The sequence below is a fragment of the Anguilla anguilla genome, chromosome 3 (genome assembly GCF_013347855.1).
Source record: "Anguilla anguilla isolate fAngAng1 chromosome 3, fAngAng1.pri, whole genome shotgun sequence".
Classification (NCBI taxonomy): Eukaryota; Metazoa; Chordata; class Actinopteri; order Anguilliformes; family Anguillidae; genus Anguilla; species Anguilla anguilla.
Window position 1 is genome coordinate 60992543 of NC_049203.1, and position 25900 is coordinate 61018442.

At 44.0% G+C, this 25900-nt stretch overlaps 1 protein-coding gene across 2 annotated transcripts; it reads left to right on the forward strand.

Moving 5' to 3' along the window:
• Window positions 1–477: 477 nt before the first annotated feature.
• Window positions 478–25547, forward strand: LOC118223511 (inositol polyphosphate 5-phosphatase OCRL-like). 2 transcript variants are annotated; one of them, XM_035410152.1, is made up of 24 exons: window positions 478–1730; window positions 2354–2433; window positions 4328–4419; window positions 4979–5017; window positions 6117–6230; window positions 7294–7479; window positions 8195–8447; window positions 9251–9385; window positions 9987–10088; window positions 10398–10512; window positions 10951–11067; window positions 11551–11732; window positions 11922–12033; window positions 12299–12408; window positions 12833–12968; window positions 13801–13911; window positions 15572–15737; window positions 16080–16315; window positions 17064–17087; window positions 18676–18795; window positions 20106–20190; window positions 21145–21272; window positions 21658–21769; window positions 22301–25547. In XM_035410152.1, the coding sequence occupies exons 1-24, from the start codon at window positions 1677–1679 to the stop codon at window positions 22423–22425; spliced, it is 2934 nt and encodes a 977-aa protein (XP_035266043.1). In that variant the 5' UTR covers window positions 478–1676; the 3' UTR covers window positions 22426–25547. The 2 variants fall into 2 exon arrangements, with proteins under 2 accessions (XP_035266043.1, XP_035266044.1); XM_035410153.1 differs by having other exon boundaries at window positions 479–1730; window positions 8198–8447.
• The last annotated feature ends 353 nt before the right edge of the window (window positions 25548–25900 follow it).

The following is a 25900-nucleotide window of genomic DNA, read 5'->3' on the forward strand; positions in this document are numbered from 1 at the left end:
TCTATTAAACTATTATTATTTTTTATTTCTCCCAAATTGGAATGCTCTAAAACACGGAGATTCAACACGAAAGGAAAAAGGTGCGCAGCGCAAAGTATGTTCATTATGTTTAGTGTTTAGAGTGTTTACAACAATACACTACTTGTAAACAATATATGTATTCAGCATTTGAATTTCGGTTCTTGTTCATATAATCAACTTGCACTCATGCTCAGGTGATCTTGCGTCTACACATTATTAGGGGTGTGAAGTAAACCAAACCGCTCATAGCTGTACACTTCTTGCGCGGTCGCATCTCCCAATCAGGATGACTGTCTGTGCCTGCCCCCTAGTGGCAGAACTAACTTCACAGTGGTCAGGGCAGCAGCTCATTGGCCATCTTTCGACGCAGACTACTTCTACACTATATATTGGTTCCACTCCCATACATGTCCCCACCCCACCTCCTCCTAGCACACCAACCTTTTTCACTAAATTGAGGTTATGCTATTTTAAGGTGGTTTTATTTTATGGCAATATGTATAATTTATTAGATCTTATGTAATCTGTATGTGTTCTATTCAGAATGTGTATTTAATTTCTTGGTTAGCATCATTAACTTTCACTTGCTACTTTAGTGACTCGGTCTGGCACTGCCCATTATTCAGGTACAAGATCTGTGTTGTAAGGCGCTCGGAAGAGCGTCTGCTAAATGAACGTAATGTCATAATACTGCTTGTCTTTTTTCATATAGACTAGCAGCATGCCGCCGAAATAAATAATTACACTAGTCTATTAGAATTCCAATTGTGGTTCCATTTCCAACAATTAGTATTATTAGTAAGCGATGTTTTTCGCCAGGGCCCATTACAAGGGATAGCCTACAGGGGTAGGCTACTTTCCGTCCAAGAAACGAAATTATTTTGTCCGAGAAAAATACCTACGCTAAAACAAACGACAGTTATTGACCAGTCGTTCTAGAGTCAGTCCGTTTTCGCTTCAAAAGAAAAGGTTTTATTACAATTGCAGGCTTATGTCGTATTTCAGGTCGGACGGTCCGCCTCATTGTACCAGTAGCGCGGAGAAAGAAGTTGCCAACAACACAGGTGTCCTCCGTGAATGGGCGGGGACGATATCGCATTGCTACCAGGTGTATCAACCGGCAAGAAAACCATTGTGAAGGGATAGGTTGTCAAAATGAAAATGTGACGACTCGAGATCTTTCTCGCTAATACTAGGCTATTTAGACTAGCTTCTTGAAAATCACATCCTTTCTCACTAGAAAACAACCGCTAACGTTAGCTAAAGTTATCCGGTTTAAGAACGCACATTGGGCGGCGTTTCACTCATTCAGTCGAACCGGATTAGGATAGCAAACTAAATTATATATAGCCTAAGCTGTCTCCGGTCCGGCTTCGGGAGAAAGTCGTTTTCTTGGGTGGGGAACATGGCTAGCTATACTGTACCCATCTAGCGAGGCTGCAATACTGGAAACTGCAACTGGAGGCTTGCTGTTCACGCGTAGCTGATGAAGTAGCGAAAATACGGGTAGATCCAGTAATCCTCTGGCAGCTGTCTCCCAAGAAGGCCGTATATTGCTTGTTTTGGTTCTGAAGATGGCTAGCTAGCTAGGCTAGCTTGTCAAAAGCGTCTGGAAGAAGACGGACTGGAACACAGTCAACCATATCAATAATTCGATGACGATGGACAAGCTGTTGGGCTTTGGATTTTGTGAAGACAAATGTTTAGCAATATCCTTTCAAAAATGGCGATTTATAAAATCATTCAATAAATACAACATGGATAATTGTTGCTAATACCAAGCTAGCTGTGTGAAGGCTCTATAGTGCTGGTCAGTATTAGCGAGCTAGCACACATTAGCTTGCCATTGATTTTCCGTGTATTTGTCTGTTCCACGCTTATTTTGCCAGCATGTTATTTCGTTTGTGTGTTTGTAGCGACTCGAAACACCAGTTAATCAGGTAGGTATTTTTTCCATCATCAAATGTCAGCAATTAACGAAATAAGGATGGGTAGCAGCGACTACTAGACCGGTGATAAAAAAGATTGCTCCACATCTGATGCTTGTCTGTAATGTTGTCTGTGTAGTTGTTTTCATATGGTTTAAGCATAAATATTTGTTTCCATTGTCAATTTAGTGTTCAGATTGCAAAAGGATGTCCGTGAAGTGTGGAAATTGAACTAAAAAACATCAGTGCTTTTTGTAAAAAAAAAAAAAAGTGTCCGTTGCATGCAATTTTGAACAGGAGGGCTTGCCAAGACATTTAACTTTTTTACTCAAGTTAGCCTTGTGATTTGCACGTACTCCATCACCGTCTTATCACAGTCACGATTTCTTAACCGACATGACCAAACCGTGAAGGGACAAGAGCTCAGAGATGGCAACAAGGAACCGAGGCTCCTGTCACTGATCGAGCGATCTGGAGACTACATGTGAGTGCGTAGCTGTTCACCCGGACAGTGACGTTATTGTGGTAATCTGTTGAAATCTGTTAAAATTACAAACATTTTTCCCTTATTGAAAACTACATTTTGCCATTTGTCGCAGTGTGTTGCTCTTTTGCTTCTGTTTAAGGGTACGCACTTTGAACCGGAGCCATCTGTATGCATTAATGGATTCTTTTATATTTTTTCTGGACTTCATGCTTCATAAGGATTTGCCATAAAACTGAATTGCATGGTCATCCCACAGGCAAGACGAAAACGTTTATCTGTGGCATTAAGCAGAATATTTCAATTGAGTTTCATGGATTTCTATTCATCCATTACACTCTGTGCCCAAAATAATTATCAGGAAATCTGTGTGAAATATGAGCTTGTACTTTACTGTTCATGCTACTGGATGCTTTCCTTTTCAAGTGACCAGCAGGATATTGTTGGCTCCTTAAGAAGACTTGTCTCAAATTGCACAGAGGAGGCCTTTCACACATTGCTTAAAACGGATTAAACACGGGCCTTTATGGGCATCAGAGCAGCTAAACTCAGCATGTGTAACACAACACGTTTTATAATGGTGACCCTGCAAAGTTACACAACGTAAAACAAGGACCTCCTTGTGTTACAAAATAAGACAAAGCCATACCAGTATTTGGTTCTCTCATGTTAGCTTCCTGTGAATGGGAAAACGAAACCTGCTAGTATTGTGCTTAGCACCGCCAGGGTCTCCTCCCAGCCCCAGAGGTCATCAGCATTTGCACATCAGCTTGGTGGCGAAGTCCAGGACATGGGAGTGGTATAATGGGAGGGTGTTATATGACCCGTGTCTTCGGGACTGCGGTGTGAGTGCTGCCATCGAAGGAGACCGTGTGTGCGTTCAGCTTCGGTACCGGCTAGCGGGATGCCTGTCCGCCTGCATTCCTCTGCCATGTCCCAGGGCCTAATGGGACTCACATGCCTGCAGCCCCTCTAACTGCATTAAAGCTGTACTCTCCTAAGCTTCCTGCGGTCTCCACGGTGTGCTCAACCACTAAATTAGGTCACTATCTTTAGTGCGGAGTCCCAGGGCAGTGAAAGTAATGTGGAAAGTGCTACAAGCAGAAGACTACTGTCGCCTTTTTTGATCAGCCCTCAAAGAGACGGGAATCCCTTTTTAGTCTAATGTGGCAGGCCAGAAGCCTGGGCATTGAAAGCTCCAGATTTCCAGAATGTTCAGGGACTGTCACTGGGGCTTCAGGCTGTAGGTTTAAACATCTTGGTGCATCACGCTGTTTCTTTACCATCGGTCCTCCAACAGTGCTGTTGGTAATTTCATAAAATATAAGACGATTAAATGTTTTTCAGTGAGAAAGAATAATCAAATTCAAGAAAATAAGTTATGCTCCCAAGTGACTTAGTTAATTCAATCCTCCAGCAGTGACGTTTCAGCCATTTGGTCTTGGTCAGGTGATGGAGCTCACGGTGTCTCTGCTCATGGGTTGAATTAAATAAATCACTCGGGATTAGCGTGTGGGCTGCTGTTTGGCCGTTGTGCTGTTCCCTCACTATCTGATTAGTGCATGCCCCTTTGCCCCATTAAACTGATTGCCAAAATTATTAGTGATGAGTCTAATCTCACAATCTCACAAATCAGAAGTGATAATTTAGTGCTGAATAAGTAAATACTTTGTCATTGTGTGACGTGCAGAAAAGCAATGCAAAAAGTGTTGGGTCAAAAATTTGAATGGGAATTCTTACTGCATACAGAGGACAACACGGTCTGAGAAGAAACTGCATTCTTGTCTAGTGGCGTCTGTGCTTGTGTAAAGATGAGACCTAGTGTCATTACAGAGAGGCTCATAAAGGCACTGTAAATGGGTATATTATGGCTTATACTGGCCCTGTCTTGTAGGTTGGGTGTTTTAGCCAATCCTGATGCTGTAGTGACGAGTCCAGTGCCTCAGTTGTCTATACCCATCAACAGCCATTTCCACCTTGTGCGGGGTAAGTATCATAGAGTTACGGAGCTCCTGTCTTTAATAGGCTTACTCTCTCTAAGCCATTTACAACCAAGTAAGTAGTAGAATAGATTGACTTTAGTCTCTAGTGGACTGTGAAATTAGCCTTTAGTGTCCCCTCATAAACAGTGCATTGACATTAAAAGGAAACATTGAATTTCACTCACTCCATAATGCACTTTACATCTGCAGGCATGATCAGTAGAAAACATGTTCTAAGTGCCAGTATGATATGGGCATGTCTGTATACAATAAAAACCCTGTGTGCAAATATTTATTTAAACACATTAATACAAAATGCACTATTCCTCCATTAAATAGCAGTGTTAGTAAATTTCCAGTACTTAGAAGTGAGTTGTGTTTATTTACATGTCTTTTTAGGCCTCAATTTAACAGATTAGTACATACACACAGACCAGTTAAACACAACCAGTAGTATACATTCATAAAAAGTATTGCATGATTAACCTACAAGGTACCAAATGGATACTGAGTATCACTTTATGTTATAAACCCCTTTTTTCTTAAATTTTCTTCTTTTTCAGAGGCTGAGGAGGCACTACTCATTGATTTCCCCATTAACTGTGAGTAATGCCATGCTGAAGGTCATACGATGTGTAGGGCAATAGGACAAAATACTGGACATTTTGTGAAATGTTCAGCTGCACTTATGAAAGTTCTATAAATGCAGTTATGTATTTATTGCAGGTATTTATTGTCTTAAGAATTCACAATGGAGTCATTGTTTTTAAATGAAGAAATAAAATTAATAGATCTGAATTTTTTTCTTTCTGGAACCAACTGCTCAGTAAAGAAAGGAAATATATTCCATAATAGTAGTAGTGTGAATGAAATCCTTGTACATACTGGAATATTGGGTATTCACTTAATCCCAGCTGATAATTGGCTTAAATAATAATGTATTGTAAAAATATAAGTGAATACCACTTTAGAGTTCATTGTGAGATTGTTAAAACCTGCCTTGTGGCATGGAGTTCAAAATAAGTATGTTTTCACCTTTAATTCCCTAGAAAAGGAAATTTAATGTTCTGTTGTAAGTGCAAGTAAAATCTACTAAATGAGAGGAAGTCTCATCCTGTCCCAGGATTCTTTTCTGTCCTTAATGTGGAAACCTAAGGAATAGCTTTAAATACGTTTGTTTTATGGCTCAGTGTTGCTTTAATGAGTGTTTAGAACGGGCAAAGTAAATCAGTTTTATGTCTATAACAGATAAGGAGAGTTATTATATTGTACCCTGAGAACAGTATTTCAGCTACAGTGTAAAGATAAAAGCAGGCGGTTGTTATTTTGACAGCTGTTAATCCAAGCTTGCAGCATTTTTGCAACATGCAATGGTGTACCTTGGCTGTCCAATTTTTATGGATATGAGCCAGTCATATATAGTTTCTATATATCTGCAGCAAAGAGTATAACCAGCTGCAGGTTTGAATACCTTAGTAAGCAGGTGCAGATACTGTATGGGGTTCCCTGTGTACATGAGAGAGTTGTGTATGTGTGTGTGTGCACGTGCATATGCTGTGTATATGCATACCTGTGAGTTTGTGTCCATGCGTGTGTGCATTTGTATAGGTATTTGATTCTTGTATATGTGTTTGCATGTGCACACGCGTGCGCATGTGTGCTTGCGTGCTCACCAAACACGCACATGTGTGTGCTTCCCAGCTCCTTTGCGCGTGCGCGTGCAAGGCGAACGATCCCCGGAGCTGCTGCTGGAGTTGCTGGACGATGAGCGCAGTCAGGCTTTCTTTGCGCAGGTGAAGAAGGCCAAACATCAAGGTGAGGAGCTTCACGTACTGCGTGCCAGGCTGCTGTACGCCAGCAGGAAGTTTCTACACGTCTTCCCAAACCAGCAGGAATGTGCTCAAGAATTTCCTGTCCTGGCCGTCTAACAATATTTGTATGAGGAACTATGAGTTGAAATTCCTCAGTGTTTTAGCTATTCTGTCGCAAGGCTTTGTCCGTAGATGACAACAGAAGGGGAAAAAAAAATCCCTTGTGGATATTTTCACAATGAATTATGTGTATCTCAATGTAAATCGTAAGGAGGCTTAACCTGCTGTACTGGTTTTTTTTTAGTTCCTCAACAACTATGCCATCCGGTTCTACTTATGTCATTCTACTTTTGTCTGGCACGTCCAGTCAATGATTTAAACTAGGCCGTTGTTATGACGTCACAGCAGGTGTAAAGTTTCTCAGCCAGTCGTCTTGTGTCACGGGCTGTTCTGTCTCTGCTGTTCTTCCTGAGTGTTACTCAGCCCTTAACATTTCCATTATGAGGTTTGTGTGGTCTGGTGTGCTGAAGGGTTGTGCTGTAGTGAGGCGTGGCGTCCATGACATGAATTCCTCATTACTGATTGTATTATTTTAATTGTTTGTAAACGTGAGGACATATGAAATCCATCCGCGGATGACGCATAGTGATACTACACCAAATGTCTTCTTTCGAATGTTAAAAAAATTGGACGTGCACACCAGGGATCTTATGAAACCGAGTCCGTTGTTTGAGGCTGCCACTAGCAGAGGCTGTTTCCTCGGGTTTATTTTATGATCCTTCCATCTTTCACGTGTTGGTTTTTAGACGGGAAGATGTGCACATTTCTGTCTGATGCTGTGGCTGTGGGGAAGTGAGCAGATACACCATTGTTTCCACCCCTGACTTATGGAGGGATATGCATTTGACTTGGATTCTCATAGGAACCAGTGGAAAATTTGTAATTCTATACGCCAGAGCACAATACTGATTAGACAAGGGTTTTCCAGCTTCCAGCGGTGTTTCCTTCTTCAGTGAGTCATTCGATCCAGCCATTTCAATAAAGCCTGCTTTTCTTTTCTTTTTCAGCCGTGTCAAAAACACCCCCACCCAAAAGGATGGTCCCTCTTGCCCCAGTACCCAATTTGAAGCCAGTCCCTGCTGCCCCACAGAAGGTTGTCTCCAAACCAGCGGCCATGGTGCTGCCCAGCACCAAACCCTCTGTGACTGCCCTGCCCATCAACCCTAGCAACGGGACAGTCCCACTCAGCACAGGTGTGGACCAGACCTGGACAAAATACTTTATTTGAAGTACTTTAACTCTTTAGAGACCAGTCAATGCTGCAGATTACTGATAGGTTATTGTAAAATAATCATTTAAAAAAATTTCCATTTTTTTTCACCTTTCACAAGCGGAGTGGGTGAAATAAAGACACAAATACATCTCCATTGGTCTCATTCCATTATTACTGAATGTACAGAACAACAATGTGCCAAGAGAATAGAGAGAGAAATCTGTTTGGTTTTCAATTGTTGCTTAAGGCAGACACTGCTGTAACTTTACTACGTCACCAAGCCACTCCCTGTTTACAACGTTCAGTAGCAGCAGTAGGCACTGACAAATAAATAGCAGCATAAAACGCAAGCATGTAAAGCATGCAAGATGTTATTCTCGGTTAATTTATGCAAAGCATCTCATGCACAACAAAAATTTATGGTGCAGGCAGTTTAGATTCACCATCAGAACAAAATTATTCTTTCACATAAATTGTACACTGTTTTGTTTATAAGTCTCGAAGACCTGCACATCAGATTTTTTCTGTTACTTGAAGTATTTCCAGTACATATGTGATCCTGGTGAAGTGTGGGCAGGCCAGAGAAAATGTCTTGTCTCTTACCTCAAACCTGTGTCTTTTGATCGGAGTGAGCAGTAAAGATTAGGATGCTGAACTGGTTTTGTCAGTGATAAATGTCCCACATCTGCCTTCAGCAGATGCTCGAGATCCAGCTCTGTCCCTGGCTATGGACTTCGGCTTCGAGAACCATTTCAACCACGCCCTGAAGGTGGAGGAGAAGAAGAACCAGCAGAACCGCATCGTCGCTCCTCGTGGGGCTCCTCCACCACCCCCGTTGCCCCCCCGAAAGCCGCCCCCCTGCGCCCCTCCTCCTGGGCTTCCCCCCAGGAACAGAGCACCGTCCCTGCCGAGCAGGGATGGGCCTGTCAACACCCCCACCAGCAGAGAGTGAGTATCCTTACAGGACACATCATTCATTTCTGAATACAATAATTTCTGCGTGCTTCTTATACGTTTATTTTGTTTTCTTGTTTTAAGTCTAATGTAAAAGTAGTTTTGTCTTGGCTTTTTATGCTAACCTAAATTAAAAAAAGAGTATTAGTCTTCAAGGAAGTGCTGTTAGAAGAATCAGCCAAGTTGCTGAGAAAGCTTGCCAGTGGCTCAATGGTTTTTAGATTATTTTTTAGTGTTGTATAGAATTTGACGCTTGTAAGAGGAACAGGGGCTTTGCTCATTATGAGGTTCCCCTTGCTGCAGCTATTGTACTCTATGGACGCAAGACTCTGTTTTTTAAATGAATTTTAGGAGTATAGGTTTTATTAGTATTTTAATTTATTTGCATATGTGATGCCTAACTGAAACCTTCAAACAGAGTTTTCTTTCCTTTAAGGTTAGCCACGCTCACTTATTACTTACTATAAACTTGACAAGGTTGTGAGCAAAGTCCACCCCACTTCTGAGCATGTGCTTCTCTAAACCTATGGTCTGTTACATCATACATAAACGGCTGTTACATTGTAACACGTACATGCTGTACGTGTAAATTCAAACCAACTTTCCTTGAGGTTTTTAAAAAAATAGAACTTTATACTTTTTAAAATAAGAGAGTGAGGTCGGTGCTGTGGGGGACCACTGGGCCACTATTAATTTGCATAAGCAGTGCTGTCTGTGATAATGTAGTTGCCTCACAGGCGCATAGTACTGATGTAATAACTTCCCGGGCACATAGTGATGATGTAATGCCTTCACAGGCGCATGACCTCTGCTGAACGCTCCACCACCATGAGGCACGCCATGTTCCCCCCTCAGTCCAGCCAGCGGGAGGGGCTCATCAAACACCGCCTGGCCAAAAAGGAGAAGGAGTATGTGGACATACACAACTTCAGGTGAGAGTCCGGTGGTCTTACTCCAGAGAGCAGATGAAAGCTGTGTGTGTCTATGTGTGTATGTGTGTATGTGTATATATGTGTATATATGTGTCTGTATGTGTGTGTGTGTGTCACAGTGTCCTGCACTGTGAGTGACTGTGTCTTTCTCTGTGAATGACAGCATCCTGCTCTGTGAATGACAGTGTCCTGCTCTGTGCATGACCGTGCCCTGCTCTGTGAATGACAGTGTCCTGCTCTGTGAATGACAGCGTCCTGCTCTGTGAATGACTGTGTCCTGCTCTGTGAATGACTGTGTCCTGCTCTGTGAATGACAGCATCCTGCTCTGTGAATGACAGTGTTCTGCTCTGTGCATGACCGTGCCCTGCTCTGTGAATGACCGTGTCCTGCTCTGTGAATGACTGTGTCCTGCTTTGTGAAAGACTGTGTCCTGCTCTGTGAAAGACCGTGTCCTGCTCTGTGAAAGACCATGTCCTGCTCTGTGAATGACAGCGTCCTGCTCTGTGAATGACCGTGTCCTGCTCTGTGAATGACCGTGTCCTGCTCTGTGAAAGACTGTGTCCTGCTCTGTGAAAGACAGCGTCCTGCTCTGTGCTGCAGGTTCTTCACAGGGACGTGGAATGTGAATGGCCAGCCTCCTGAGGGCAGTCTGAGGCCTTGGCTTTGCTGTGACCCTGAGCCTCCAGACGTTTACGCTTTGGGGTCAGTATGGGGACCAGGATCAGTCAGGGTCACGCGCCATTTTATTACCTTTAACGTCACTGCCAACTGCCCTGCTTGTGAGGGCATTTAATGTAGTCAGTATATCCTATTGAGTTCTGGTATGCCTGGCTTAGAATTTATAATTACCTTCTGCTGTAGTTATACTGGATTTATTAAGAATGTTTATTCTGTTTGTTTTCTGTGAAGTGTAAATGGTAGATTCATGCTTTATGGAGATGCAGTGCTTTATTTGAATGTGCTGTGCTGTGGCATCTTCCACCATATGTGTGGCTCCTTTGATTTCCAAAGGTTCCAGGAGCTGGACCTGAGCACTGAGGCCTTCTTCTACCTGGACTCATCCAAAGAGCAGCTGTGGGTGGAGGCTGTGGAGAGGAACCTGCACTCTAAAGCCAAGTATAGCCATGTGAGTCAGAGGCTCAATAGCACCTGCCCAGAATCAGGACTTCCTATTTGGTGTGTGATAACTGGAACTGGTGTGGACTTTTTTTCTGCCTAGAAGATTAATTTTATGCTCCCATTGTAGTTAATGGTTATAATATCTTAGCTATTTAAATAGCATTGGTTCACCTGAAGATTAACAATTTACAAAGCTGTAATGATTTGTATTTCACTTTCTTGGTTACGGAAAACCGTACAGATTTGATTTGGTCCCGAATGCCTTTTCTTTGCTGCTTTGAAAGCTTTGCTAATGGGATGGAGAATGCCTTTGAAAGTAAAGAATTTTTAAGATGCTGTAGAACAAGATTCTTCAGTTTTTTTTTAAAAACAAACATACTTTTCTGTCCGCAGTGATGGATAGCCGCAAAGTCTGAGCTAAGTTCTGGGCTTGTTTGTTCTTCAGGTCCGCACCATTCGCCTGGTGGGCATGATGCTGGTGGTGTTCGTCAACAGTGAGCACAGGAACCACATCAAAGAGGTGGCAGTCGGGTCCGTGGGTACGGGCATCATGGGTAAAATGGTGCGGATGAAGTACAGTGACGTGCTCACTTCCATGACTCACTTTGACCTTCCTCATTGTATAGAAGTAATATGGTCAGTGCGGTTTGTGCTGTTCCTTGTGCTATAAGACAAGATTTACTGTATGTTTTGAGCGTGCACTTTAATTTCACTTCAGTTTATTGCAGGCTTTTATTTTAGGCATTTAGCAGGCGCATGCATTTTTTGCACGTACAATTTGTTCTTGCAGCGAGGTATTTACTCTTTGTTTGTCCTTTTTATTTGCACTATTAGAATATACTTCTTGTTTCTAAGTGCTCTCGAAAAGAAAATGGCGGCTGGCGGCAGCATGTTTCTCAGAGGAAAACGCTGCTTGTCTGTGCTCTCCTGAGTATACGGAGGAGGAGTGCAGTAGTGAGACCAGCTTAGATAGGCGAAATAAATAAATAAAACAAAAAAAAATAGTAGAGAAAATAAATAATGAAATAAAAATATGCATTTTCAGGGAAATAAGGGTGGTGTGGGGGTGCGGTTCGTGTTCCACAACACCAGCTTCTGCATCGTCAACTCTCACCTGGCGGCCCACGTGGAACACTTTGAGCGCCGTAACCAGGACTACAAGGACATCTGCGCCCGAATGACCTTCCACCTGCTGGACTACCCCCCGCTCAGCATCGTCAAGCACGAGTGAGCCCCCCACCCAGCCCCAGAGAGCAGGCCTCGAGGCTGCAGCATTTCATTACCATGGCTCTAATCTCCGTTTGATTTTCTGGTTAAACAGTGCTTATGTACTGCTTATATATACTTCTCATGGGACGCTGGAGGTACTCAATGCTTTTATGACCCTTTTTTTTTTTTTTTTTTTTTTTTTTACAGTGTAGTCATTTGGCTGGGAGATCTGAACTACCGGCTGTTCATGTACGATGCAACTGAAGTCAAATGCCTCATCTCCAAAAATGATCTGAAGAAGCTTCTGGAATGTGACCAGGTGGGTTGTGTTTAAGTCTTGGTGTCTCTCTTCTCTCGTCTTTATTCAAACTGTTCCCATTACCTCATAACAGCACCTGTATCACATATGAAACCAAAGAGGTAATAATTCTGAAACCCCAGTTTTACTCTGGTAGACATTAGCTTCCTCTATTGGTAAAGATGCTTGTGACCACAAGTTATTCCACCAAGTGGAGTAGTTCCTCTATAGCTTTAAATAGCATATGTGTCTATAAGTGGGTGTTTTTTTCCCCTCATATTTTAAGCTCAATGTCCAAAGGCAGACACATCAGGCCTTCACTGACTTCATGGAGGGAGAGATCAAGTTTATACCCACATACAAGTATGACCCCAGAACAGACCGCTGGGACTCCAGGTAGACAACCCGACCCTTGCCTCTCTCTGTTCGTTTGTCATTGTGTGACCCTACAGCATTACCTGTGAAAGTGTCGAATGGAGCAGATACTCTGGATGAGATGAGGGTGGAGGATGGAGCGGATGAGGGTGGAGGATGGAGGATGTGGGTGGACAGTGGAGGGTTGAGGGTGGAGGATGGAGGATGTGGGTGGACTGTGGAGGATTGAGGGTGGAGGATGGAGGGGATGTGGGTGGAGGGTAGAGGATTGAGGGTGGAGGATGGAGAGCATGTGGATGGAGGGGATGAGGGTGGAGGGTGGAGGATGTGGGTGGATGGTGGACGGTGGAGGGTTGAGGGTGGAGGATGGAGGGGATGAGGGTGGAGGGCACAGGAGGCAGGGTGCATTCTCCGTTGACTGAGTGCTGGAGGGATCTCTCTGCAGTGGGAAGTGCCGTGTCCCGGCCTGGTGCGACCGGATCCTGTGGAGGGGCACCGGAGTGAAACAGCTGCAGTACCGGAGCCACATGGCGCTGCAGACCAGCGACCACAAGCCCGTCAGCGCCCTCTTCAGCATCGGGGTGAGACACACGCCCACATGGCCTGTCATTGGTCCACTGTCACTTATATGGGTAGTCATCAGTGTGTGGCACTAAAGCCTGATAGCTTTAAAACTTTAAAAATGTAATTGACAGTATTTTCAGCATTTCTTTGTTTTAACCTGAAACAAACAAAAAAATGAAGCCTTGCAAGATGAAGGGTAGTACATTAGTAAGAGTTTCGAGTCTGCAACCTCAAGGAGTATTAAGTGAATATTTAAAATTGCATGAGATCGTCTAGCTTCTCTTGGAACCAATAAGTCTAGAGGAAATTACTTCAGAGCAATGAGATGAGGGTGGCAGTGGGAGGTGCCTTAAATATCTCCTTAATGAGCCACAGACAGTGTTCCTGTACTCGTATACAACCATTAACCATTGGACTATACCATGTGGCTATAGTATAATAACTGTCTGTGAGTTCATCCTAATGTAACGTAGTGAAAATAAATCTGGGAGACCGTAGTCGTGTACCTGTATTGTAGCTGCAGTCTTTGCTGAACATTCTTGTGTGGTGTGTCTTAAACCCTTTAAGGTGTGAAATCACAAATATGAGATTAGGATGTTCTCAACTGTAACAATCCCTTCTGGTTATTCAAAGCTATGCAGTTCTGAAACACTAACTTACAATTTTGAAAAAACATTCTAAAAAACCTACTTCACAAAGCATGGAGAAATGATGGAATTTAGTGAAATTCTTTGAATGTCCTTGAATGGGTCTATTGCTGAGGGGGTTGGTTGGGTACTGTCACTTCCTGTTGCTAAGGGGGTAGGTTGGGTACTGGGAGGGGGGCTGACGTTTCTCTGTGTGTGACAGGTGAAGGTCGTGAACGAGCAGAGGCACATGAAGGTCTTCGAGGAGATCGTGCGCATGATGGACAGGATGGAGAACGAGTTCCTGCCGTCCCTGGTGCTGACTCGAAGGGAGGTGAGCAGAGCGAAGGAGCAAAGGGCCCAGAGTCCGTGTTAGTACAGTGTCTCAGAGCAGAACAGCTGACCTAGGATCAGTTTGGCCAGTCAGAAATGGACATCAGTTGTTTGAAAGGATGACAGAAATAGAAAGCATTGAAATATTTGATTCCGAATCAAAGGACATTGTCAGTGACTCGCATTACTCTGACTCTGAGTAGTGTGTAGAAGACAAAATTGCAGATCCTGATGCCGCAGTACAGCTGGTCAGGGGTTGAACCTGAGGTGCAGGGATCGAAGCTGGAGGATTTTTCCCAAAGCCAACAATCAGGCCAAGATTTAAAGGAATACTCTGACTTTTTGGGAAATTCACCCAATTCTTACCCAGATTTATTTGGGAAGATTGATACAAATTTCATACCTGTGTGTCCAATACAAGGATTTTAGACAATAAGGGTTGCAGATGGACTATACTAGCTTAACTCCTACCTTAGCTCTGTGAAGTGTACCATCTAGTATCTCCAAAGCTGAGGTAGTGTCACGCATTGCCACAATGGGAGCTATGGCGGGCAAAGCTCCATTCAGTTTGTCCTCTCTTCCCTTCAATCTTTTTACCACTGTCCTGGATCACACCCTTGTAGACTTGGGTTTTTTTTTTTTTTTAGCTCCACAAGGACATGATGCACGTTTAGTATGTACAACTGGGCTGTTCTTTTGCAGTGCGTTGGCCTGGAGTCATTTGCGTTTGCATATTTACGTAAGGTATGTTTCAGGTCTTAATCGAATTAGGATCTACTCTAATCCGCCTCTAGACAGCACATTGGTCTAGCATCATATGTTGATTTAACTCATCTTCCATTAGTGTTGTTGCAATAACTTTCTGATGCGGATCAAGTTGTAGTGATATGTTTTTTATGCTAATTGCTAATTTTTTAATGGAAAAGGAGCTATAGCTAATTTAACAGTATCTGACTTGACTTCCTCCACCTTCAACCTCACAAAATGTGACGCTGGACAGTGAGGCTGGGCATAAAAGTAAGCTCATCAGATCTTTTAGAGTTTATTTCCTGCCTTTATTTCAATAAAACTATCTATTTAATGTTGTGAATAATAAAATAGGACAATTTTGCTGGTGTATTATATGTTTCATAATATGTGGTGCTTACCCGTTAATGTTCGTAACAAGATGTACAGTTGCACCGGGGACATGTGACCACATTAATCTGGTTAAGCAGAACTTCATTAGCCATTATTGGAGAGGGAAATGACTGTGCCATGCCAGCCACTTCCATTTGAGCGCCGGCAGCAGTAGTGGATTCGTTTTCGGTCCACATTAAATATGGAGGGAGGTGTACCTTTTCTGTTTCCCACTGAGAATGTTCTTTCTTCCTGGACTGACTGTTGCTGCTGCTGCTGCTGGTTTGGAATTTATAGGCTTAATGCTTTCCTGTGTTTGGATGAGACCCCCGAGCGCCCTGTGCCATGTGATCCCTGTGTGCTTGTGCGTGTGGCCTGTGTGTTTGTGTAGGCGGATGTGCCTGTGCATGCATGTGTAATTGTTAGTGGATGTGTGCGTGTATGTGTGCATGTGGTTGTGTGTGCAAACGTACGGGTATTTGCTCATCTGCGTGTTCGTGCTTCGCCCTCATCCCCGGGATACCTGGTATTTCCTCCCGCAGTTCCACTTTGAGAACGTGAAGTTCTGCCAGGTTCAGAGGGAGCGCTTTCAGATCACCAACGACGGCCAGGCCCCCTGCCACTTCAGCTTCATCCCCAAGCTCAACGACACCCAGTACTGCAAGCCCTGGCTGAAGGCCGAGCCCTGCCACGGCTTCCTGGAGCCCAGTGAGTCCGCCTCACTGCTGCAGAATAATAATAACAATAATCATCATAATCATAATAGTTTATATAGCTTATTTATTTAGCTTTTCGTACAGTGGTTCTTGCTTCATAATGTAGAAAAATGGTTCCCAGTCTTGTTGGTGTTGGTGGGGTGTGAGAGAAATATTTTGGGGAAGAATATGTAAATACAAAAACATACTTTATGTATTGTACAGTTTCTATCGGCATTTACAACAGTCAAGCTAAACTCTGAAAGTGTGTGTCGAAGTTACAGACAAATCCAGGCCTTTATCTCTCTGAACTGCCCCGGTTTCGGCTCGTGATCAGTCGGTTTCTCCCACTCAGACGAGACGCAGGAGATCTGCCTGGAGGTGCTCGTGAACAAGGACTCCGTGACCCTGCTCAACTCGGGGGAGGACTCCATCCAGGACATCCTGGTGCTGCACCTGGACCAGGGCAAGGACTACTTCCTCACCGTCAGTGGCAACTACCTGCCCAGCTGCTTCGGCACGTCGCTGGAGGCGCTGTGCCGCATGAAGAAGCCCATCCGCGAGATCCCCATCACCAAGCTCATCGACCTGGTGAGGCTATGGCCGCCCTGGCGGCGGGGGTGGGTGTGGCCTTAGGCATGGCTTTTGAGTGGGAGTTGGCATGAGTGTGACCTTTTGTGAGGGAGTAGGGATAGGCGTGGTCTTTTGAGTGGGAGTGGGGATGGGTGTCGTCTTTTGAATGGGAGTGGGAATAGGTGTAATCTTTTGAGTGGGAGTGGGGATGGGTGTGGTCTTTTGAGTGCGAGTTGGCCGTGGGTGTTGTGTGGCTGCTGCCGGGGTTTTATTTAGAGTCCCTGTGAACAGCGATGAAGAGCACTGAGTAACTGCTGTTGTGCTAAGAAGACATATGTAAGAAAGGGTTTTCTGAAGAGCGGTAATGAAATGAGTGCTGCTTTTGCGCGGGGCTTGATGGAGGGATTGATAAAAGCTAAGCAGTTCTAGGGCTGGCATTGCTAAAATCCATTTTATTTCTGCTTCTGCCCTGATTTTCAGTGATGATCCTTCAGTGCTTTCCACGATAAATATTTCTCTGTTACTCAAGGTATGAGTCTGTAGCCTGTAGCCCTTTATACTGAATATAGGCCCAGTTTATTCAGTGTATTCAGTTTACACTGAGTACAGGCCCCGGTGCTGGTTTTTGAGAACGTTTTCAAAAAACAAACGGATAGCATGCTGTGAATCTTCAGTCACTGTGTTGTTTTTCTTCTTTCTTTTCTTCTTCCTCTCCCCTTAATCCCTCTCTTCCGATCACACTCTGTTTGGGCTGGTTGCTGCTCAGGGAGAAGAAGGCTTCATGGACCAGGTAAAAATAGAGCAATGTTTACAGCAAGGGCATCCAATAAGAGTCCTTTATATCTACATAACTTGTTTTTGCGATAATTTGTGACTGATTTTGAGAGCATATGTTAAATCCAGATTCCATGTATCCCCACAGTGTATACACAAGTCTTTTATTCAAATGCTTAAGAATTAATGTGAAATTAACGCCCTTTCTACCATCAAGGACTGGAATTGCTTACTCTAGCATACTCTTGTCTGGCTTTGTACTGTAACAGTGGCCTGAATTCATTACACAATGTCCTTTAACTGACAAAGCATCTGACTTATAGTTAAATGTGACTGTTAAGTTTTTCTTCAAAAGCATTGATTGGTGAGTGCTTATTGATCGCATGGAGTCCGGCAATGGTGGGTCATATTTGACCCTGCGGACTCAGGGTGGATACATAATATGAAGACAACACAAGGGTTAAGACGAATGGGTCTTTCCAGAGAATGCAGGGGCTGGCCCGGCATATCCCAGCAGCGCTTGCATGGAGCTGCATTTAAATCCTGTGAGCCGAGCTGACTATCAGCTCCTGGAGCGGCGTCAGTTAATCAACATGGCTGACGGTTTAATTACAGTAATCTGTGATGTAAGGCTCCGGACGCTGTACGCAATATATCTCGGTGGGTTCGGCCTGTTCGCAGCAGTGCTGCAAACTGCTGTCTGCGCCCAGAGGAATTTTCCTTGATGCTGGTGTTCCATAGGAACCTTTAACGATGGGCCCACGTTGGGGCTGTTGTCATCTGTCATCGACTTGTCATCCTGTCACCTGCCACCCCACCCCCTCAAGTGTGCAGGCGCGCTGCTTTCCAGGGAAGGAAGTCGCACACAGTACTGTACGCTCCCTGTCGATGACTGAAAGTGAGCGGATTCTCTGACTGTTAAGCCCCGCCCCGTCGCAGCATCCAGGCCGTGTTCTCTGTCAGAGTTTCCTTCTCAAGTTTCCTCTGCGGTTATTTTGGGCTCCTGCTCTGTGCTCCCAGGGATCCGTTTCACGCGTCCGGAGGAATGTAAAGTGGCCCTCGTCCAAATCACTGATTAAATATTTGCTTGTTTATCATCCGTGGTGATGATGTCCATTTAGAGAGGGCTGTAGAATGTGGGTTGAATGCATACAGTATATTCTCTTTTAATCTGTAAGTACACCCTTAAATCAGTCTGTCTACCAAATTATTAATGTAAAAATCATTCCAACTTTGAACCATACATTTCTCTGAGACTTAACAAAACCTGTCCAATTTTTATTTATTGTTGAAAGTGGATATGAAATTCAAAGGTTAAGGACAAATGTTGAGTGAATCCAGGCCACAATGTAATGTGTCAGATTCTACCAGTGTGAGTTAAAACAGTACTCCCGCGTGCTTACATTGTATATTTTCTTATTGTTTATTGCTATTTATTGGTTGGTCCTCATGGTGAAAAAGTAGTCGGGCAGAAATTTAACACAGACTGTGCAACTCTAAAAGAACGACATAATTCAAATTCCCTTCTGTGCTTGTGTCTCCTGCGCATGCTATCTGTGTCCCAGTTTGTGTCTAATCTTGGCCATTCATTTCTCGCCACCCAGGAAAAGTCCCAGATAAGCTTCCTCCTGGCGGACTCTCCCGGAACTGAAGATAGGCCCTTGAAGATCCCCAAGGAGGTGTGGCTTCTGGTAAACCACCTCTTCACCAAGTCCTGCCAACAGGTGAGGCTTAGCGGGCGGCACAACACCCTCTTTCCAATGTGTGTAGCCCAAACAGGCGTAGGTCGACTCCACCTCGCTGAGGTCACAGATTTTTTGTAAGATGTTTAAAAATAAATAAATAAATAAAAAGTAAGGCTGACCGTATCACTTTTAAGTCTTTTTCTCTAAATTGGTTGCTGTACAGTCAGTCAGGGCCACCCATTTATTTATTCGGTTTCCAGTGAAATCAGCCATTCAGTACAAAAAAATTTTTCAGTGTCAGACAGTAATGTAGGACACATATATTTAACAGATAATAATAGATAATAATCCTCCACCACTACATATAGTATCAGACCTATCAGTATGTGTCCACTTCCTTTCATGCACCCTAATACCAGTTTGTCTTCCATCCTATCCTTCCAATCAACAAACAAGTTACAGCTATGTCTTCCCAACAAAAGTTGTTACAGAAAGTGTCTATGACGTTATGTTAGAAGCCTTTGCCTTCGAAAGTGACTCCAACAGTCAAGCAAACAACTACCCAAACACACCTTAGCTGTCTTGTAGATTTCTTTGTCATGTGTATCTAAAGGCTAAAGGAGATGTTTCTAAGATTAGATATAAGATAATGCATAAGGAAGGTGAAAGTGAAAGGAGAATAAGTGGAGAAGATAGGAGTTTCCAAAAATGGAGTTCAAAAGAATATTGCAAGACAGAAATTTTAGGACTCCTAACAACCGTGCAAGAACTGGTAGAGCACTGAAACTATCGCCATCTCAAAGACTGTTTTTAAAGATTTTATCTTCGAGCTAGGAAAAAAAGATCAAGCTCCACTTTTGCATCAGATCTGAAGGAGTTCACAGGTGTTTCTGTCATTCCTTCCACTGTGAGAAGACAACTCATTGCTATGGGTCTGAAAGAATGTGTAGCTGTCAAAAAGCCCCTACTGAGGAAAGAAAATAATCAGAAGAGATGAACAAGATTTGATATTTTAAATATCTGTGAAGTTTTTTGTGTAATTTTGCATTATATATATATATTTGCTGCATTATAGTCTGACAGTGAAATAAATAACTTTCTCTTAATGGCTGTTTTCACTGGAAAGTAAACAAGAGAATGGGTGGTCTGTGACTTTTACCCAGTACTGTATGTGCTCCTGAAATCAGCAAACTGGAATAGACAAGAAAAGCCGAAATAATTTGTAGTTTTTCGAATGAGACGCTGCACAACCAAAACCTTGCCAAGCTCCATGGGAAACACAGACCTGACAACTTGAACAGGGGCCAAGGCCTAATTTCTCTCTCTCGACTGGGATTGGTTGGTTCTAGGAGGACCTCTTCCAGACACCAGGCCTGGAGGAGGAGCTGCAGAATATCATTGACTGCCTGGACACCAGCATTCCTGAAACCATACGTATCCTTTCCCCTCTGGATCCACGGCAACACGTACACATGTTTTTCATAGATCTGTTTACATAACCCATAATTGCAGATTGGTTTGCCTCTTTAGTTGCACAAAACCACAGGGCGTATTTTTGTTAGGGGCAGCAGACCCCTGTTGGTGTCGCTGTGTAAAAATAGCCATCATAGTTCATCTGGTTTCGCAGATAAGTGGATAAATGGGTCCGTGACAAGACGCAGGGCTCGATGTTGTAACTTTACTCGACCCATTTCTTTCTTAAGTGTGCTCGAGACCTTTAACGCTTCTGGCAAGCCCTCAAAAACCAAGAAGGAAAGTAAATAAAATACAAGTAAGCCCAAAGACAGTCTGCTGTTGCAGAAATACGTGATCCATTAGCCCCACTAGAGTCCCATAAACAGTGTTTCTTGCGGCCATGTGGAAGTGTTTTGGCAGGGTGCCCTAGAGCTCTTTGGGCAGATGGCTGCAGCCTTAATCGGTCTGCATCAACCTTCACTTTTCTGGTCCTCTTTCTCCAGGTTCTTGTACATTTTCTCTCTACCCCCTTCTCTTACCATTCTGAGCTTGGCTTACTTTCCTACCCCTCTGTTCACCCCCCGTTCTCTGTTTTTCCCGCTCCTTTTCCCCACTGCCCCCCTTGAGGGTTTGGCTGTTGATGCCATGTTGACCTCTGCATTGTTTTCCCCCTCTTTATCTTTCCCTATGGCTCTATTTCCCTTTCACTTTTCCCTGTTTTTCCATCTCCCTCTTTATCACCCTACTCTCCCTTCCTTCTCTCTTTCCCTACTTCTTCCCTTCTCTCTCTCTCTCTCTCTCTCTCTCTCTCCCCCTCCCCCTCTCTCTCTGTCCCCCTCTCAGTCTCTCTCGCTCTCCCCCCCCTCTCTCTCTGTCGTGCTAGAATGTCGCTCCATGTTTCTCTTTTTGCTTCCCTGACGGTGCCTGTGTCAGCTGGCTGTAACCACTCAGTGGCGGAGGCCCTGCTGATCCTGCTGGAGGCCCTGCCGGAGCCCGTGGTGTGTTACGAACTGTACCAGCGCTGCCTGGAGGCCTCCCATGACAGCCGCCTCTGCAGACAGGTGACTGGCCACCCACCTGTGGATGACTGTCTGTATTCTGCATCTAACCCCACATAACCCTAACCGCCATGATGTGCTATTATCACCTGAAAAGCATTGTAGGTTCCAGATAGATGTTATTTTGCATAATGAAATATACATTCTTTGGGGAGACAGTGTAGTATAGTACTTTAGGAACTGGCCTTGTAACCTGGCCAGCCTGTTTTTGCAGCTAATTAGTCCCAAACATTATGGAGCGCACTGTATGTAACTGATTGTATTGGCATAGGACATGAAGTGGGTACTATTAACTGGAAATTAATGTACTATTTATAGTGTTGTTCTATTAGACCTGGGCATGTATTGACCTTTGACCCCTGTGCTTTTCCCTTGTTCTGACCGGCAGCTCATTTCCCAGCTTCCCCGGGTCCATCGCAACGTGTTCCGTTATCTCATGAGTTTCCTGAGAGAGCTGCTCAAGTACTCCCACAGCAACAACCTTAACGCCAACTTCTTAGGTTAGTCAGTGCTTCGCGTTCACTTCCTCCCCCAAGCTCAATCTCATCCAATACAGAACGTTCCAGGAACACTGAGGAACATTCTGGATGGGTTGGGTTCTTGTTTGTGTGTCCAGAGAGTCTTATTATGAGAATGTCTTAAAACAGTTTTAAAATGCATTGATTGTTTCAAATAAATCGAGGTTAGGGTTAGAAAATATTCTGGTGCCACCCCCTGATGGTTATCATTTAGTCATGGAAAACGCATTAAGGAGCATGGTAATCAATAAAAATTTAAGAACATTGCTGTGATCATTGACGTGTCTCGTTTGTTGTACATTGCTGGCATTTGTAGTAAAATAATGTGAGGATCGATGCTTGATTCAAATTTTGCAATGTTTTACGATTGCTTTGATCCTGGAATGTGGAATGTACGTTTTCAGAACGTCTACCCCAACTTTCTGGAACCCATTAAATAGTCCGCAGGCTTAGCAAGTGCGTCTGACTGGGCGTGCCCCTTTTTTCTGCTCTTTCTCTCCCCCTCTCCGTCAGCCACTCTGTTCGCCAGCCTCCTCATCAGGCCGCCGCCCAACGTGGCGGGCCGGCAGTCGGGCCAGGACCGGCAGAAGGCCATCGACTTCATCCTGGGGTTCCTGATGGGCGGGGACGTGGAGTGAGACCGGCGGGACGCTCGCCACTCGCCGCTGCGCTCTACGGCCCGGCCCTGCACGGGGGGGACCGGAGCGCTTAGGGAGGGAGGTGCTCTTTGGCCCGGGGCCAGGGACACATTCGACGCCGCGGTGGTGGTAATGGCGAATGTGGAAAGAGGCGGCGGGTTTACTGGGAAGGGTTCCTCCCCTCCACCGCTGATTGGCTCCCTCCATTCCTCTCCCTTCGCTTTAAGCAAAAAGTCATCACCGTGCTGGTTTCTCCCCTAAATAAGCACAACTCTCAATACATGCCGTCTAAGCAGTTCCTCTCCGCTACTTCCTGGACCAAGAAGGACACAACCTCCTCTGTTGTACATGGTACTGCTTTCCTGAGTGGACATGTTGACCCTACCTTTCTATATAAAATCCACTTTGCTGGCTTTTTGCACCAAAAGGATCCCCGTGTGGTAAACTTGTGACTCTCATTGTGTGTTTTGGTCCTGGGTACGAAGAAATGTGCAGCTTATTGCACTAAAGACAGGCCACAGTGAGGGGGTGATTGGACTGACTTTAAGACTTTAAGTGATGCTGCTTGAATGTTTCTCTTGACTAAGACTAAGGTCAAGATGTTCTTCTCAAGTTTAATCTAGTATTCAGACTCAGATTCTCTCATTGGACCAAAAAAAACACACCTGGGAATTTTTCCGGTTAAGCACTTTGTTCCAGGCAATTCAGAACTTTGTAATGATCAGAAATTCTACCACTGAGCTGCAAGACTTTATGTGATGCCCAGGTCTGAAGATAATTGATTGATTCAAAATTGTCAGCAGTTACATCTGTAGTTGTATACATTGTATATTTATTTTTAGTTCCGTTTTAGCAAACCAACTGTTTGATCCTCCTCGTCCTGCGTTTCCTTTATCGATATGATATAGGGAACTTAAAATGAAGTGGAAGATAGAAAATAAGTTTTGTCATTTTATGACGAATGCTTGAAGTAAATATTTGTTTTTGCTTTCCTCCTGGTTGACTGGAGCGTATTTTTGCCATCTTGTAGACCTTAACTGCAGCTGTGAAGTGCCTTTCCTGGTGACTTCATGTTGGATACTTATTGTACTCTTCGCCCAATGTTCAGTTTCAGAACGTCCACAACCCACCCACTTTCTTTCAAAGAACAATAGGGCTGGATTCCCTGTACCCTTCATCATAACCGATAATAATTGCAATGAAAGTGTTCAGACGCGCCCCTTGCAATTATGTCTTTGTGGGTGTTAATAGTGTTTCACCTATCATTGTCTGCTGTAGATATAATACTTCACTTCATAGTATAATGGTACAAGAATGAGTTGACATACAGTACTGTATATGGCATGCAGGTTACACGTTCAAAAAGTGGTGGCCTGTTCTTTACAGACTTTTGGTAAACGCTATTCTTTATGTTTTCTATTTGCAACGATATTGGTATGATGATACAATGCTTTTCTCTCAGAGGGTAACTGTCACTCATTAATGTGGCACTTTCCAGTGACATCACACTGAGGTATTCAAAGAATTTTGTGCTGCTGAAAATTCATCGGACATGCATGGAGAAACTGAAAAAAGCCAGTTTCATAAACCTTACTGTTAGTAGCTCATTACTTACAGTAGGTCAAAGCATGAATTGCTTGTGATCCTTGTGCATATAGCATGTAGCTATAAGCATATAGCGGCCATACCTGGCATTTATTTGCTTTACAAGACTGACTGCTCATCCTAAATTTGTTTGTACTAACATGTTACAGTTCTTGTAATGTCACTGTAACGTGAACTGTTCTTATGCTTGCTCTAGCATTTTACCTGTGGATACTACACTGTACCTCCGTACTACACTTGCTTTAACTGCCCTCAGGGGTACTTCTCTTGCTTGTGAATTGAATCCCTGGCTCGATCATTGCTCTCCATTTAAACGGTACTCCGTGTCTGAAGTGGCATGTGCGTAGGTCAGAGGAACGTTTCGCGTAATGGGCCTCGGTGTACCAGTTTAATTACAGGCCAGGCCGCCTTGGAACGCGTTCCCTACTCTGCAGAAGAATGTCACGCCGCTCTTAGAACACGCAGCACGACTTCCCTAAACACGGGCGCTCCGTAAAACACAGGAAGCCGTGCCTCACGACACCTGTCCGTCGTCTGCTTTTAAAAATACCCGTAGAACACTCGGCTTCACCGTCTCCCCGCTTCCCGCTAAAGCTTCTTTTTGAATCGCTGCGATGGAGCGTCAGGATGCCAGCGGACTCCCGAGTGAGCGAGGAGGACACCCTCTTGCAATCAGGGATGTGATGTTTCCAGAATTTTCCGGTTTAATCAGGAAGTCCTGTTCTTCATACCCTTAATTAAGAACAAGAACTTTTTTTTGCTTTGACAGCTCACAGGAAAGAGTCTTCAGTGATTCAAGCCCAGTACTGGTGACCTCATAGACATTAAGGATCTGAAAAATAAAATTTTCTGATTAATGCGGAAAATCGAGAAAAGTCGCTTCCTGAGAAAAGTCAAATGCCAGGCCGTTTGCTGACTCGTGAAAGGCCTGGCAACGTGTTTTCACGGCCACAGAGGTTTTCCCTCACCCTTATAAATGGCGGTCAAGGTTTCGTGTATCCAAAGATGGGCAGAGATACCACATTCTGTCAGCGAGACGCTGAACTAAAGCAATCGTACATTGCGGTAAAAAGTGGAAAAGCCTTCTGGTTGTTTAAAACGGGTCGGTAACTGACAGCTGACTGTAGCCCCGCCCATTTTGGGAGTCTTGTTTATCTGAGAGTTCTCGCAGGGAGCGTGTGGGCTCCTGGCCTGCCCTTGCTGCCCTGGTTCTCCAAGCTGATGAGTCAACAGTTTCTATACGTTGTCCTCAGCATGGAGGTTCACTCTGGTGTTGCTGCTGGAGAGATACGATGTGTACAGTCTCTGTATGTATGTATGTGTGTCTGTTGGTGTTATTTTTAATCACCCATGTTGAGTGTGTGTGTGTGTTCTGTTGTTCTTGTGTTGGAGCTGTGTAAAGGCTTGTGATTATTGTACATATGCAAAAAAACGAAATACCCATTTGCACACCTTTTAGTGTATGATTTTGGTACGTTTTAATTTATTTAACGTAAATAAATCTGTGAACCTGAAAATCATTCGTTGCAATTTTTTCACCTCTCAAATCTCAAGTTGTGAGAGATGATATGTAATAGAGGTTGTGCAGACACAACGCTGCGTGTGTTCAACCTTCATAGTTATCTGTGTCTGTATCTATTCAGAACAGGGGTGGGGCTGCATACTGGTGGTGGTGGGGGTGCGGGGGCTCTGTTGTTCATCTTGCACTGTTATTTAATGCATCTGCCAATGTGTTGAAAAATAAAATGCTTTATTGTGCGCAGCAAATTACTGTTGTCTCATTTTCCATTTAATGTTCACTTTTTCCACTAATCTGATTTTCCAAATATCCTTGTTCAACTGACAGATGAAAAATATCTGCATTGTCTGT